Source organism: Bombina bombina, chromosome 2 (genome assembly GCF_027579735.1).
Source record: "Bombina bombina isolate aBomBom1 chromosome 2, aBomBom1.pri, whole genome shotgun sequence".
NCBI lineage: Eukaryota > Metazoa > Chordata > Amphibia > Anura > Bombinatoridae > Bombina > Bombina bombina.
Window position 1 is genome coordinate 1057292677 of NC_069500.1, and position 17313 is coordinate 1057309989.

Here is a 17313-nt window from a genome sequence, read left to right on the forward strand (position 1 = left end):
TATTTAATTATGTTAAATTAATTTTGTTTAATTTAAATTATATTTAAGTTAGGGGGGGTGTTAGGGTTAGACTTAGGTTTAGGGGTTAATAACTTTATTATAGTGGCGGCGACGTTGGTGGCGGCAGATTAGGGGTTAATAAATTTAATATAGTTGCGGCGACGTTGGGGGAGGCAGATTAGGGGTTAATAACTATAATGTAGGGTTCGGTGATGTTAGGGGCAGCAGATTAGGGGTTCATAGGTATAATGTAGGTGGCGGCAATGTCCGGTCAGCAGATTAGGGGTTAAAAAAAAATATTTTAGTGTTTGCGATGTGGGGGGGCCTCGGTTTAGGGGTTAATAGGTAGTTTATGGGTGTTAGTGTACTTTGTAGCACTTTAGTTAAGAGCTTTATGTTCCGGCGTTAGCCCAAAAAAATCTTAACTACTGACTTTTAAATGCGGTAGGAGTCTTGGAGGTAGAGGCTGTACCGCTCACTTCTTCCAAGACTTGTAATACCGGCGTTAGGAAAATCCCATTAAAAAGATAGTATACGCAATTGACTTAAGGGGATTTGCGGTATGAAAAAGTTGCAGAAGAAAAGTGAGCGGTACACCTGTACCTGCCAAACTTGTAATACCAGCGGGCGTTAAAAAGCAGCGTTAGGACCCCTTAACGCTGCTTTTTAAGGCTAACGCCAAACTCGTAATCTAGCCGTAAGTTGTTTGGCAACTTGTAATACCTGCGCAACCCCAAATGCAAAGCAAAATGCAAAACTCCCCTAGGATTTTCATTTTTGCGCTTGTCGGGTTGTGTTCGTATTACAAGTTCCAAAAAATTTATTTTGCACTTGCGTTAACCTGAATAGCAAAAAAACTAACAAGTTTCCGCATGCATGTGCATGTATCTCCCCATAGAAATTAATGGAGAAAAAAAAAGTAGGAAAAAAATATAACACCTGAGATCGCACAAACGCTAATGCATTTTCGCATTCCCGATAGAAGTCAATGGAGAGAAAAAATTGATGAAAAAAACAAACACCTATTGCGCAAACAACATAGCATATTCACATTAGAAAATGTGAAATATTTACGTTAAATACATAGTTAAAATCTTTATTGAATAGGAATATTCCATAAATATGTTTTGTCATGTTTTCATCTAATGGTAAAGGGATATAATGCACTTTTATATATACAGTGTATATATATATATATATATATATATATATATATATATATATATATATATATATATATATATATATATACAGTATATATGTATTTATATGTGTACATATATATTAATGTTTTTATAAGTTTATATATGACTGTAAATATATATATATATATATATATATATACACACATATAAATACATTAATATATATGTACACATACAGCTGTATGCAAAAGTTTAAGCACCCCTGACAATTCCCATGATTTTCATTTATAAATAATTGGGCGTTTGGATCAGCAATTTCATTTTGATCTATCAAATAACTGAAGGACACAGTAATTTTTCAGTAGTGAAATGAGGTTTATTGGATTAACAGAAAATGTGCAATATGCATAAAAACGAAATTAGACAGGTGCATAAACTCGGGCACCCTTGTCATTTTGTTGATTTGAATACCTGTACCCACCTAGCACTGATAAATTGGAATACACAATTGGTTTGGTGATCCCATTAAGCCTTTAATTTCATATACAGGTGCATCCAATCATGAGAAAAGGTATTTAAGGTGGCCAATTGCAAGTTGTTGTTCTCTTTGACTCTCCTCTAAAGAGTGGCAACATGGGGGCCTCAAAACAACTCTCAAATTACCTGAAAACAAAGATTGTTAAACATTATGGTTTAGGGGAAGGCTACAAAAAGCTATTGCAGAGATTTAAGCTGTCAGTGTCCACTGTGAGGAACATAATGAGGAAATGGAAGACCACAGGCACAGTTCTTGTTAAGGCCAGAAGTGGCAGGCCAAGTAAAATATTGGAGAGACAAAGGATGGTGAGAATGGTCAAAAACAGCCCACTGACCATCTCCAAAGACCTACAACATCATCTTGCTGCAGATGGTGTCATTGTGAATTGTTTAACAATTCAGCGCACTTTGCACAAGGAGAAGCTGTATGGGAGAGTGATGCGGAAGAAGCCTTTTCTGCACACACGCCACAAACAGAGTCGCTTGAGGTATGCAAACGCACATTTGGACAAGCCAGCTTCATTTTGGAAGAAGGTGCTGTGGACTGATGAAACAAAGATTGAGTTATTTGGTCATAACAAGGGGCATTATGCATGGCGGCAAAAGAAGACAGTGTTCCAAGACAAACACTTGCTACCCATAAAAAATTTGGTGGATGTTCCATCATGCTGTGGGGTTGTGTGGCCAGTGCCGGTACTGGGAATTTTGTTAAAGTTGAGGGTTGCATGGATTCCACTCAATATCAGCAGATACTTGGCATTTATGCAGAGGAACAAGTTCAATGTTCTGGAATGGTCATCCTAGTCACCAGATCTGTATATTATTAAATATATGTGGGGTGATTTCAGTAGCTCTCATCCTATTGGCTGATTTGAATTTGAAGAATCAAATCAGCCAATAAGAATGCAAGGGATGCAATATTTAAACGCATACCTTGAATTCACTATTTAGTGTACGGCGGTAAACGAACCATGGCTCCATGGTCGCCGGTCCTGCTCCGCACTCATCTCTGCTTTGCGCCGGCTTGGTCCTGGATGAAGAAGGAAGAGGTTCCCACTTGGAAGAAGATGTTGGCCGCTTGGAAGAAGAATTCACTGCCTGGAACAGAACCTTCTCCGCCGGACTTCAAGAACGGTGCCTACCTATTTGGTGGTTCGGTTTAAGCTTTTTTTTATTTTTGGGTTGGTTTTTTTTGTAGATTAAGGATTTATTGGGCACTCTTAAAAGAGCTGAATGACCTTTTAAGGGCAATGCCCATACAAATGCCACTTTAGGGGCAATGGGTAGTTTACGATTTTTTAGTGTTAGTTTTTTTTATTTTGGGGGGTTTGGTGGGTGGGGGTTTTACTGAAGGGAACTTAGTATTTTTTAAGATAAAATATCTGTTTAACGTAGGGCAATGCCCTACAAAAGGCCCTTTTAAGGGCTATTGGTAGTTTAGTATTAGATTAGCGGGTGTTTTTATTTGGGGGGGGGCTTTTTTATTTTCATAGGGATCATGTTTAAGTTGATTATTTTTGATAATTTGGTTTATTATTTTATGTAATGTTAGACTTTTTTATTTTTGTAATCTAAGATTAATTTAATTTTAGGTTTTTTATTTTTAAGTAATGTTAGCTTTTTTATTTTAATTCTAACAGTATTTTTTAATTTAGGTAATTGGGGTTAATTTAGGGGGTATTAGGTTAGGGGGATTAGTAATTTTATTAGTAATTTGCTTTGTGGGGGTTGGCGATTTAGGGATTAATAGATTTATTAGGATTATTGCATTGTGTGTGTTTGGCGGATTAGGGGTTAATAGTTTTATTAGGTTTATTGGGTTGTGAGTTAATGGCAGATTAAGGGTTAATAGTTTTATTAGGTTTATTGGGTTGTGGGTTAATGGCGGATAAGGGGTTAATAATTGTTTTAGGTTTATTGCGATGTGGGATAATGGCGGATTAGGGGTTAATACATTTATTATGTTTATTGTGATGTGGGTTAATGGCGGATTAGGGGTTAATATACTTTATTAGTTACTGCGGTGGGGGATTGCAGTTGACAGGTAGATAGATATTGTGCATGCTTTAGGTGATAGTTAATATTTTCAGGCAGTTATGGTGCTCACATTTTCAGCGTAAGGTTTGCTGTGCCTGCCTATGTGTGGCGAGGTAAAAATGGATTAAAATGTCTCCATTTTCGCCGCGTAAATCCTAGCGCTGAATATGTAATACCGATTTGCAACGTGGTTCTATGTTAGCTTATAGGAGTAAAAATTGTGGGCAACGGGTGAAATAAACACGCTGCATTTATATGCAGCGTCGTATATGTGATACCAAAAATGGCATAAAAACCGGCGTTGCAGACTTTTGTGTGAGACGCCACATATGTAATCTTGCCCCTGACTTGCTTAATACTGCGGAGTGTTGAGGAAATTTAATATATGTCAACTATGAATGATACCTTTTGGAAGAACACATAATGCTACATAACCTATAACAACTTATCTATCTGAAAGATATTACAAGCAGGGTTTATTTACACTGATATCTGCTGAGCATGTAATGCTATAACATGTCTCCCCTTTACGCTTCCTTTTTGTAAACATATCTATATTACTTGGAAAGTGTACATGATTGCAGGCTGCTGAAATCATAAGCTTCCCACAGTGATTTCACAGAAATGTTAATTTTAAGTACATACACAATAATAACCGGAAACAGTCAGAGCCCTCAGGAGTAAATTGTTAGTAAAGAACATATTTTGTTGCCTTGTAACACCATGAGTTTTCTTTTTAATTGATTTGCATCACATTGTCCTTTACACAATATCTCAAATGTTTTTCACCTATTACCTTCAGGCAAAAATCTCTTCAACACTCAGGGAGAAGATGCCATAAACTTTACTATATTCACTAAGCAGTCTCACCACCTTCACCAGTTCCTATGTTAATCTAGGCAGCTGATTTACCAAAGTCACTTATTTATCGCTTCTTTATGGAAAATAACAGGTAAAGCTAGAGAGGCTAAAGAGTGAAAATTTCAAAATGGGTGTACCTTGTAAGACTGTTCAATTAAAATGTGTGACAAAAGTAAATCTATACTATATCTATATTATCTGCATTTAAAATGCCTGAATGTGATGAGAACAGACAAGAACACCATATTATTGTTAACTGTTTGGAAAGATAAACACGATGGAGTTGATTTATTAACAGTCGGGCATACATGATCCGCTGTAGCTGCTCATGTCCGCCTGATATCGCTGAATGCATACGCCGTCGGCATTTATCATTGCACAAGCAGTTCTGGTGAACTACTTGTGCAATGCCGCCCCCTTCAGATTTGAGGCCAATCAGATGGGGGGGATTGATGTCCGCAGCCTCAGAGAAGGCGTACAAGTTAAGTAGCAGTGGTCTTAAGACAGCTGCTTCTTAAAGGGATACTAAACCCAAATGTTTTCTTTCATGATTCAGATAGAGCATGCGATTTTAAGCAACTTTCTAATTTACTCCTATTATCAATTTGTCTTTGTTCTCTCTTGCTATCTTTATTGGAAAAGGCAGGAATGTACACTTAAGAGCTGGCCCATTTTTGGTTCAGCACCTGAGTAGCTCTTGCTGATTGATGGCTAAATGTAGCAAACCAATCAGCAAGTGCTACCCAGGTGCTGAACCAAAAATGTGCTGGCTCTTAAGTTTACATTCCTGCTTTTTCAAATAGAGATAACAAGAGAACAAAAAAAATTGATAATAGGAAAAAATTAGAAAGTTGCATGTTCTATCTGAATCACAAAAGAAAAAAATTGCGTTTAGTATCCCTTTAACTCCTGTTTCTGACAATCCTGAAGGCTCGCTCTAAAGCAGGGCCATTCACGGCCATTTGGCCCTTAATAAATCGTCCCCATTGTATTAAAGACAAATAACAAAACAAAAATGTTTCAGAATATTGCAACTACCACTTATGGGAACAGTTAATAAATCCATTTTGATTGAGTGTTTAGTTTTTTTCCCGCAATATGAATATAAAAATACATCTAGCATTGACAAGAATAATATGTTCCATAATATATTAAATACCATGTTACATAGGCAATAAACTAATTTAATTGGTTTCGTTCAATGGCGTTCCTTAAATGTTATTTTAATTGTCTTTTTACACATTCTTTATTTCCTATCCTTCTGTAAATGGTGTTACTTACACAAGGTATTTCTTTGTTTTGTACAATTGATTGTTAATATGTATTCCAGACATTAAAGCATTGCAAATATGTTATTTAGTGGCAAGAAATGAGGGGGAATAATTTAAATAAAAAATAATTAAACAGAAATACACACACACACACACACACAAAAACCTCCCTAACTTATTTAAATAGCATGTACTGCATGCAAGATTCCTACCATCCTTATTGTCCTAGAAATATAGAATAGCAGCAGACTTAAACAGAGCAGGGCAGATACTTATTACGACTACAGGATAATGGCATATACATAAGTGTACTTTATTTCTTATCAAGGGCCCTTCAGCTTGGCCAGATACATACTCTTTGACTAAGTCTTCCCCTTGATGCAGAATAATGCTCAGCAAGACTTTTGTACTTTTTCCTCTGTTTTATTATTTTGGATATTTCACTCTCAGCAAGTACTGTAATCTGCTTATTATGATTACAGCAAATACTCTTCTTCCATTACAGACTTATTTATGTTACTGTAGCTCTTTTTCCCTTGGAGCTACATAATCCTGCTGATTTAAAAAATACAGTATGTCTTCCAAATAAGGCGTAAATCCTACCTAACCTGCAGTAATAAATACATGTATCTACATTTAGGCCCATGTTAGTGGTGATTATTAGTATGATCCAAGTCACACTACTAATATGTATTGACTGCGAGCTATAAGCAGTATACTAAATAACAGTGTATCCTTAAAGTGAATGTAAACTTTCATCAAAGTTTACATTTCAGCCATTTTGTTAAAATACTTACCTTCTCTTCATGAAGCCGACCAGCAATTTACCCCGCCTGCCGCTCATCTCCGGCTTCCTCCAATCACAGCTTCCCCCTCAGAGCAAACATTGCCTGAGGCCATGCCGTGATTGCAGGAAGCCGGATTCTTCATTTCTGACGTAAGAGATGAGTGGCAGGCGGGGGAATTGCTGGTCGGCTTCATGAAGAAAAGGTATTTAAACAAAACGGCCAAAATGTAAATTTTGATGAATGAAAGTGCCCCTGTTTTAATAGGATTTTTAAAAACCGGGCACACATGCCTCAAAGTTTACATTCACTTTAAGTGGAGTCATTAAGTCCAGCCACCTGGGAGTCACTTTTATTATGTAGCCACCAGTGTCATAGCCCTTTTGTCACAATTATTTCTAACTATGAAATTTTGCTACTGCAATGAACTCGTTCCAAATGATGATTAATCCTTACTGTGATTTTTTGCAATTAAGCATAACCATTAAACGGATACAAAACCCAAATTTTTGTCTTCCATGATTCGGATAAAACATGCAATTTTAACCAACTTTCTAATTTACTCCTATTATCAATTTTTTTCATTCTCTTGGTATCTTTATTTGAAAAAGCAGGAATGAAAGCTTAGGACCTGGACCATTTTAGGTTCAGGACCCTGGATAGCACTTTCTGATTGGTTGCTACATTGGGCACCAATCAGCAAACACTTCCCAGGTGCTGAGCTATCAAGGGAACAAAGACAAATTGATAATAGAAGTAAATTAGAAAGTTGCTTAAAATTGCATGCTCTATCCAAATCATGAAAGAAAAAATGTGGGTGTAGTATCCCTTTAATAGAAGTGTTCATGGTTGAGCGTTAAGGGAGTATTACTGTATTACTGTAGGGTTAAGCAAAGGCTCATAATTAAGTCTAATTGAACTGTAACTTGGTCAAAGTTAGGGCTAAATGCACTGAAAAAGGTTCCTGATTAAATTGAACTAGAATATGTTCACAAAGGGTTATTTTTAGTTTGGAGGAATTACCCAATAGTGAGTATGATTAATTTCAGTGGGGTAACCTAATACAGCTGAGGTTTTTTATTTATTTAAAAATTAAGTTTTGGCTAAGTAGTAGCAGTCAATGCTACTTTGGAGCTGATGCAGTTCTGGAGCTGTTACATTTTTGTGTGACGAGTGGGGTGGTTGACCCAGCACTATTTAAAGCAAAGAGTGGTTTCTATGCTAAGGTCCTTTTGCTAACAACAGCGGCTTGTAGAGGACCTTAGCCTATGGAAGAACTGCAACAACACATCACAACAAATACATTGTTTTGCATTACTAAGTTCAACCTACTCTCATTCAAAAAGACAGATTTTACATGTTCCCATATACAAACTATTAAGGGATCTAAAACTACCTTGTCTTAATGGCTTTTCTCACTTAAAAAAGACATCCATGGCTTCAAATTCTCAACTTTTTTTATTTCAAATTAAACTCAACTCCATATCCAAAAGCTAATTGGATATAGTTATATGTGAAAAACACCTCACATCTGTCTATAGGTGAAAAGAGTTTAACCAAGATTCCTGACATTGTAAAACAGATATTTAAAGGGACAGTCAACTCCAACATTTTTATTGTTTAAAAAGATAGATAATTCTTGTATTATCCATTCCCCAGCGTTGCACAGCCAACATGGTTATTTTAATAAACTTTTAACCTCTGTGATTACCTTGTATCTAAGCCTCTTTTGACAGCCCCCTGATCACATGGCTATTTATTTATTTATTATCTATTGCATTTTAGCCAATTTGTGCAGTGTCATCCACAACCTAAAGGGCATGATCACAATGTTATCTATGTGGCTCACATGAACTATTAGTCTCCTGTTGTGAAAAGCTAATAAAAACTGTGATAAGAGGCTGTCTGTAGTGGCTTAGAAACAGGGAGAAATTTAGAGGTTTAAATGTTATAAAGTATATTAATATAACAATGTTGGTTGTGCAAAGCTGGAGAATGAGTAGTAAAGGCATTACCTATCACTTTAAACAATAACAATTTTGGTGTTGACTGTCCCTTTAAATATGGTACTGTTGATGTATTGCACCGATTAAGACTATTTTTAACAATTACAGTTCTTTAAATTGTTGACATTGTTTATACAACACATTACAAGGAATCTACTATTAAGCTATTTATCTCATAAGCAATTTGTGTAATTCTAGTATTTTTTTTTTCTTTCATGATTCAGATAGAGCATGCAATTTTAAGCAACTATCTAATTAATTTACTCCTATTATCAGTTTTTCTTTGTTCTCTTGCTATCTTTATTTTAAAAGCAAGAATGTAAGCTTAGAAGCCGGACCATTTTTGGTTCAGCAGCTGGGTTGCGCTTGCTGATTGGTGGCTAAATGTAGCCACAAAACAGCAAGCACTATCCAGGTTTCTGAACCAAAAATGGGCCGGCTCCTTAGTTTAGAGTCCTGCTTTTTTAAATAAAGATTGCAAGAGAACGAAGAAAAAAATGAAAATAGGAATAAATTAATTAGATAGTTGCTTAAAATTGCATGCTCTATCTGAATCATGAAAAAATATATATTTGGGTTTACTATCCCTTTAAGTTTTCATTCTTTTAAATGACACAGGCAATTTTGGCAGTTTTGCTCAGTGTCGGTTTCATCATGATTATCGGTTCTCTTGTTAAGTACACCCATACATATTATATACCATTTTTTTAAAGATAGCCAGGGCTTTCTTTTGATACCCTATATAGGTATATAAAATACAAATAAATAAGAATTTAATAATGAAAAGTGGGGCAAAAAAAATAGTTTTGCAGTTTTCTATAGAACTATTTCTACAAAAGTAGTGTTGTTAAAGAAAAATGCCTTCGAATAAATTAAATGTTTTGTCCTGATTTTAGGAATAGCCATATGTCTAGATTTCAGAACAATTTATAGCAAACGTAAGCCAAACATTACAAACATGTAATTATTGGTTTAATGCTACAATTTGCTATGCTTGATCTGTAAACTAAATAGTGGTAATCCAATTAAAAACTGCCACACTAAAGTATTGTTGTATATGTTTTGAGAAACTAGGCACCCCACAGTATTTGCTTAAGGGCATTTTGACATTTTTAATTGAACCCTTTTATGGCCAAGGGCTGAAAACATAAATTAGGATTAACAAACAAACAAAAAAAAGCTTTATTAAAATAAAATAAAATATAAAAATTGTAGAATAAAATTTACAAATAAATATATGTGTGTGTGTTTGTGCATGTATGGATATATATATATTTAGAATAGGAGGGGTAAACACAAGCACAAATATTAACAATGACTTGTTATTTTTGATGTGATTACTGTGATTTGCTGTCACAGTGATCACATAACCATGGGCACTTTTTTGGCAATATAATTGGACTGCCTCACTCCTAAGGCATCCAGTGATAGCCCAGTGAGCCTAATACCAGCAAACATTGCAGCATGCCAGTATCTAAGCTCCATTTTAAGTATACAATCACTGCGTCTGGCTGTCACAGTGACTGAATACACAGTAACAGTAATATTTGTCTGTCTATGCTCTGTAGTTGGATAGCCTCACATGCAGGCATCCAGCAACTGCATGAGATACAAGCTGAACGCAGAGTGTATCTCATGTAATGAAGGCACCTCACTGATAGGCATGCTATCTCAGGGACACCCTGTTCATGTTATTGTTAGCCTGGGGTGAGCTCTAATGTACTATTTCTGCAATACACCACTGTAAAAATAGCATGATCTTGCCACTTGCGTGCTGTAACACCCCAGGACTCAGACGCCATACAGGGTATACTGTCTGTTATTAAGGGGTTAAATTGTATTCTACAAGAAAACTACCTATGCCATGATCTAGGCAAAGGTTTTCTTATGCCAGGGTGCCAGACAGTTTAAATACAGCAAGCAATGAAATGGCACTCACTAGTCTGAGGAAGGGGAGAGATTCCCTGAAACGTCACATTAAAGTTTGATTTACTATGCAAAAGGGCCAGTGAGTGCTATCTCATTGCTTGCTTGATATATATACCATATATATATATATATATATATATATATATATATATATATATATATATATATATATATATATATAGCCATGTAAACCTTGGCACCTAAAGGTACCTTAATTTAACTGTTTTCTCTTGCTAAAAGAGTAAAAGAGTTATTAAACTATGCTGACATTTTCTCTTTCTTTTCTGCAGTGTTAACAAAAATAGTTTGTTTGTTTTTTGCTTGTGAAGCATGTTTCTGTTTACCAAATGAAACCATTAGATTTCAGTTTTACCTTTGCTTATGAGGGAAAGTCTAAATATTGATTTTTTATATGCATATAGTTTTCAATGTCCCTTTAACAGTTAAAAGCTAGAGGGAGATTCCTTAACTAACACACACCCTTAAATATGTTATCAACAAACATTTAAAATTCTGTTATAAAGAACAATACTGTGACACACTGTCAACATACACCATGTGTACATAGGAGTTCCTACCTGCTTAGCTGCCACGTTTTAAGTAACAAATCTAATCTGACTTTTTGCTATTTTTGACTGCACTTTTTATTTACAGAGCATATGGTACTCTTCTGTAATTTAGAAATACTGAAACTATTTCACATTGCAGTTACATAGCAAGTTCTTTTTATGTGAGAAATAAAATTGAAGAGTCTATACCAGGAATCAGTTAAAAAGATTATTATACAGGTGTTCACCTATTTTTTTTTTTTTTAAACTGTACTCACCAAATAGTGAAATAATACCACAGGCTGTCCAGACAATTAGAGACATTCCTACACTCCCAGTGTGTTGTAGGATTCCTTTGGGAGAGATAAAGATCCCAGCACCAATTATAGTTCCAATTATTATTGAGATGCCTCTCAACAAAGTAACTTTTTTCTTTAGCACCACTTTTTCTCTCTTGTCAGCTTGTTTGTAGTCAGTTGAGGGCAACATGCCGTGTGATTTCCTGGATAGATAACTGTCTTTGGAGACAATAGATACATCAGCAGCAGGTTTCTTATACATGGTTAGCAGCAAAATATTACAATTCCTTTCCCACTGAAAAAAAAGTGCTGTGCAGGTGTTTTCTGACTTCTCTGTGTAATCCTAGTGGAATGCTGTGCAGTGGACTACTTAAAGTTTTCTAAAATGATTATAGTTGATGTTCTTTTTACTTCTCTGTAACACCTGTTCTTTCACGTTGGTTTGTTGCCCTATCATTAGAGACCAGCTCAGCTTCCGCATGGGTTTGATAATTTGTACAGCATTTAGTTTTCTGTCACACCAGGTTACTGCTGCTGAATGATGATGCAAATTCCCCAGGTTTGCATCAGCCTCATAAAAATCCATTGTATTACTCAGCACTTCTCTTTCATAGCCACAAGTTGCACAAGGCAAAGCTTGATCTTCTTACATAAATCTGGGGGTGTAACAGGAACCACTTTTATAAGCAGATCACCATGACTTGCAAAATAGTTTGAGAACAAAGACTATTTAGGAAGAAAATTAAAGTTAAATGTTTTCTTGTTTAAAAACTGGTGGTAAATGAGGTTTACCCTGTGAAATAGGAAACTGTGCAAAAGCTGCAGTTAGCACAATCTGAGTATAAACTGTGATATTCTTTTAAAAACATCCGTTTAGAAAAAGTTATTTCTATAGAAATCAAATATAGTTTTTTTCTTCAAATCTATTTCATGTAACTACGGGCATAAATTGCATTAAATATATTTAATATATGTTTATTGTATAATTAAAAGAACACACGTCAAAACTTATATATGAAATGTTTGCAATATATTTATTTTAACAAAAATGCTTGTAGTAAAATCACTGTTTAAATAGCAAGTGCATGTCTCATTCACACACATTGCCAGCTTAGAGAGCTATCTATGGTGTCAGCAATGACTTAAAGGGACATGAAACCCCCAAAAATGTATTTCATGATTCAGATAGAGCATACAATTTTAAACATTCATTCTCTTGGTATCCTTTGTGTAAGGAGCAGCAGTACAATACTGGGAGCTAGAAAAGCTCATCGGGTGAGCCAATAACAGGAAACATAAATGTGTACTGTTGATCCCAAGCCTACCTAGGTATGCCTTTTAACAAAATATACCAAGATAATGAAGTAAATTAGATAATAGAAGCGAATAGTTAAGTTGTTCATTTCTATCTAAATCAAGAAAGTTTCATTGTGACTTAACCCCTTAGTGACCAGACCATTTTTCAATTTTCTTACCGTTAGGGACCAGTGCTATTTTTACATTTCTGCAGTGTTTGTGTTTAGCTGTAATTTTTCTCTTACTCATAATATGTACCCACACATATTATATACCGTTTGTCGCACCATTAAATGGACTTTCTAAAGATACCATTATTTTCATCATATCTTATAATTTACTATAATTTTTTTATAAAAAAAATGAAAAAAACACACTTTTTTTAACTTTGACCCCCAAAATCTGTTACACATCTACAACAACCAAAAAACTCCCATGCTAAATAGTTTCTAAATTTTGTCCTGAGTTTAGAAATGCCCAATGTTTACATGTTCTTTGCTTTTTTTTGCAAGTTATAGGGCAATAAGTACAATTAGCACTTTGCTATTTCCAAATCATTTTTTTTTCAAAATTAGCGACTTACATTGTAACACTGATATCTGTCAGGAATCCCTCAATAACCTTTCACATGTATCTATCGTTAGTAGACAACCCAAAGTATTGATCTAGGTCCATTTTAGTATTTTTCATGCCACCATTTCACCGCCAAATGCGATCAAATAAAAAAAATTGTTAACTTTTTCACTAACTTTAGGTTTCTCATTGCCATAATTGCACAAGCTGTTTGTAAATAATTTCACACATGGTTGTAAATGCTCCACTGGGATCACCTTTGTTCAGAAATAGCAGACATACCTGTATATGGTTTTGGTGTTGCTTTTTGGTAATTAGAAGACCGCTAAATGCCACACTTGTATTATGCAGTGAAGAAGTTAATTAGGTAGCTTGTAGGTAGCTTGTAGGGTTAATTTTAGCTTTATTGTAGAGATCAGCCCCCCAAATAGCTCTCTATCCCTTCCCCTTTACCTATATGCCGCCATCTTGGGTACTGGCAACTGTCTGCCAGTACCCAGATTGATTAAATTTTTTATTTTTTATTATTTGTTTAGCTAAAAAATAAGTTTTCTGTAGTGTATCTGCCCCCCCTCAATTCCCTACCTCCCAGATTACTTTCCCTTTCAACATTTATTCCCCCCTCCTCTCCCTCCTTCCCATACATTACATTGATTATAAATGTAGCGTGCGTGCGCGCACGCACGTACGTACACACTTACCCCCACCCCCCCGCACAAGACACAGGAACTGACCAGCGATGGGCCACCCACCCACCCACCCACCTCCCTGCTATGGCTTCCACCCACCAACGATCTGCACCATCGCTGGCCTATGCAGAGAGGGCCACAGAGTGTCTCTTTCTGCATCGATGGGAAAAAAAGGGTATTGCAGTGATACCTCAATATTGAGGCATCACTGCAATACCTTGAAAGTGATTCCTTCAACCAATTGAAACCCCAGAGGACGGTTAAGCATGTCCTTGGTCCTTAACTGACACTTTTTGTAGGACATGCCTGACACATCCTTAGTCGTTAAGGGGTTAAAGGGATAGTCTAGTCAAAATTAAACTTTCGTTATTTAGATAGAGCATGCAATTTTAGGCAACTTTCTAATTTACTTGATTATCAATTTTTCTTCGTTCTCTTGGGATCTTTATTTGAAAAAACAAAAAAGTAAGCTTAGGAGCCTGCCCATTTTTTGGTTCAGCACCTGGATAGAACTTCCTGATTGGTGGCAACATTTAGACACCAATCAGCAAGTGCTACCCAGGTGCTGAACCGAAAATGGGCAGGCTCCTAAGCTTACTTTCTTGCTTTTTTCAAATAAAGATACCAAGAGAAAGAAGAAAAATTGATAATAGTAGTAAAATTAGAAAGTTGCTTAAAATAAGTGTAAACTTTGATGAATGTGTGCCCGTTTTTTTAAAATACTATTAAAAACAGGCGCACTTTCATTCATGAAAGTTTACATTTTAGCCGTTTTGTTGAAATACTTTCCTTTTCTTCTTGCAAAGCTGGAGCAGCACTTCCCCTGCCCGTCGCTCGTCTCTTCATACATCGGCAATGACAAATTTGGCTTCCTCCAATCACGGCTTCCCCCCCCCAGAGCAAACATTGCCTGAGGCCATGCCGTGATTGGAGAAAGCCGGACTCTTAATTTCTAACCTATGAATGGATGAGTGATGGGCGGGATAAGCGCTGCTCAGGCTTTGCAAGAATAAAAGGTAAGTCTTTTTAAAAAATGGCTAAAATGAACTTTGATGAATGAAAGTGCCCGTGTTTTTAATAGGATTTTTAAAAACTGAGCACACATTCGTCAAAGTTTTCATTCACTTTAAGATTGCATGGTCTATCTGAATCATGAAAGTTTAATTTTGACTAGAGTATCCCTTTAAAATAAAATTATTTCAAGGAAATTAAATCTAAGTAATGCTGGTTCATTTAAAAGCATAATATGAAAGGTCTGCAGCGATATTTTTATGTTTTAACATGGATATACATTTACAAGAGATCATAAACATAAACTTGCCCTATACAATTTGGATAACAATGTTACCATACAATTAAAGATAAGAAATTAATTCTATATGTTTTTAAACATTGAAAAATGGTCACAAAGTTAATGATAGTACCAGATCAGTTTGTCAAACAATAAATTCATATAGCATTTTATTATGTGTGTGATTTAATGTCTGGCTTCTTGAACTGCCAGTATTTCCTAACCACACCCTCTATATCAAGCTGACACTTGAATACGCTGTATGTCATAGTGACTTGGCTGTAAGATATGTTTCTAACACTACCATACTGTCTCACCCTTTGGTCTGATACATCAGCAATCTATGGCAGCTAATGGCTTAAAATACAGAATAGCTGCTACTCTCAAAAGCACTAAATGAAATATGTTTGAAAGTACAGATGATTATGATGGGGAAAAGCAGGTTCAGTGAGTTTAAAAAGATGTTTGTTTTAAGAGAGGAATATTGTGATAGATCTCATGGAGGGATGGAAAATGGGCACTGGAAAAACAGGTCTACACTGAAATGTTTTTTTGTTTGCATACAAAAGATTAAAAACTTTTATCTATATAATCATAATTAGGGCTTAACATTTAGACTGGTCCGAAAATAATAAAATACTGCAGGAGATAAGAAATGTGTCTATTTCTATTAATAAAGGGACATCAAAATGTAAAAAAATGCTTTTATATGTTACAATATTCTATTAATATTTTCTTAAAGGAATAGGAAAGTCAAAATTAAACTAGCATGATTCCGATAGAGCATGTAATTTTAAGACACTTTTAAATTCACTTCTATTTTCAAATGTGCTTTGTTCTCTTGGTATCCCTTAATGAAAAACAATACACATATATCCTACACTAGTGGGAGCTGCTACTAATTGGTGCCTGCACACACTTGTCTTTTGTGATTGGCTGATTAGATTTGTTCAGCTAGCTGCCCGTAGTGCAATGCTGTTTCTTCAGCAAAGGATAACAAGAGAATGAAGCAAATTTGATAATGGAAGTAAATTAGAAAGTTGTTTAAAAATTAAATTGCATGCTTTATCAAAATCACGAAAGAACATTTTGGGGTTACCTGTCCCTTTAACTCCTGTAAATTGAATAAACACATAATTCAAGGGACAGTCAACATCTTGTAATTATAGGACATTTCTGTTGTGTTGCTGTAAAATAACATATCTGCCAAGTCTAAACATTTTTAAAATAAATTAAGATCCTTTTTACTGCAATTATTTATCAATAGCAAAACTATACCCACAATTTGCCTTATTTCATTTAAAAAATCCAACATTTTTTTGAAACACAGTAAAAAATAAAATAAAAAAATAACCAGGAGACACAGATTTACAAATCTGTATTTCAAGGTATCAAAAGTAAGCAGGGGAGATAGAGACTCCAACTGATATGTTATTTAGTCTGCAGACAGCAAGACTAGCTTTGATCTTAAAAGTATAAAATACATACGGCTAGATTACAAGTTTTTGTCGGTAAGGCTTGCGGGGCTAATGCTCCTTTTTTTCTTACCGCTCCCTTAAGCCAACGCTGGTATTATGAGTTTTCTGCAAGCCGGCGTTAGCCTCAGAAAAGTGAGCGTTGAGCAAAATTTAGCTCCACATCTCACCTCAATACCAGCGTTGCTTACGGTAGCGGTAAGCTCGCAAAACGTGCTTGTGCACGATTTCCCCATAGGAAATAATGGGGCTGAGCTGTCTGAAAAAAACCTAACACCTGCAAAACAGCAGCGTTCAGCTCCTAACGCAGCCCCATTGATTCCTATGGGAAAATAAAAAATATGTCTACACCTAACACCCTAACATGAACCCCGAATCTAAACACCCCTAATTTTACACTTATTAACCCCTAATCTTCCACCCCCAACATCGCCACCACCTGCATTATACTATTAACCCCTAATCTGCCGCACCGGACACCGCCGCCACCTACATTATACTTATAAACCCCTAATCTGCTGCCCCCAACATCATCGACACCTACATTATAGTTATTAACCCCTAATCTGCC

At 35.7% G+C, this 17313-nt stretch overlaps 1 protein-coding gene across 1 annotated transcript in view; it reads right to left on the bottom strand.

Moving 5' to 3' along the window:
• Positions 1 to 11860, bottom strand: part of SLC7A11 (solute carrier family 7 member 11) — a 432997-nt gene extending 421137 nt beyond the window's left edge. The window contains exon 1 of the mRNA XM_053703668.1: positions 11398 to 11860. Coding sequence (XP_053559643.1) covers positions 11398 to 11680 — 283 coding nt within the window. The 5' untranslated portion in view covers positions 11681 to 11860. The remainder of the gene's footprint in view (positions 1 to 11397) is intronic.
• Between the last annotated feature and the right edge of the window lie 5453 nt (positions 11861 to 17313).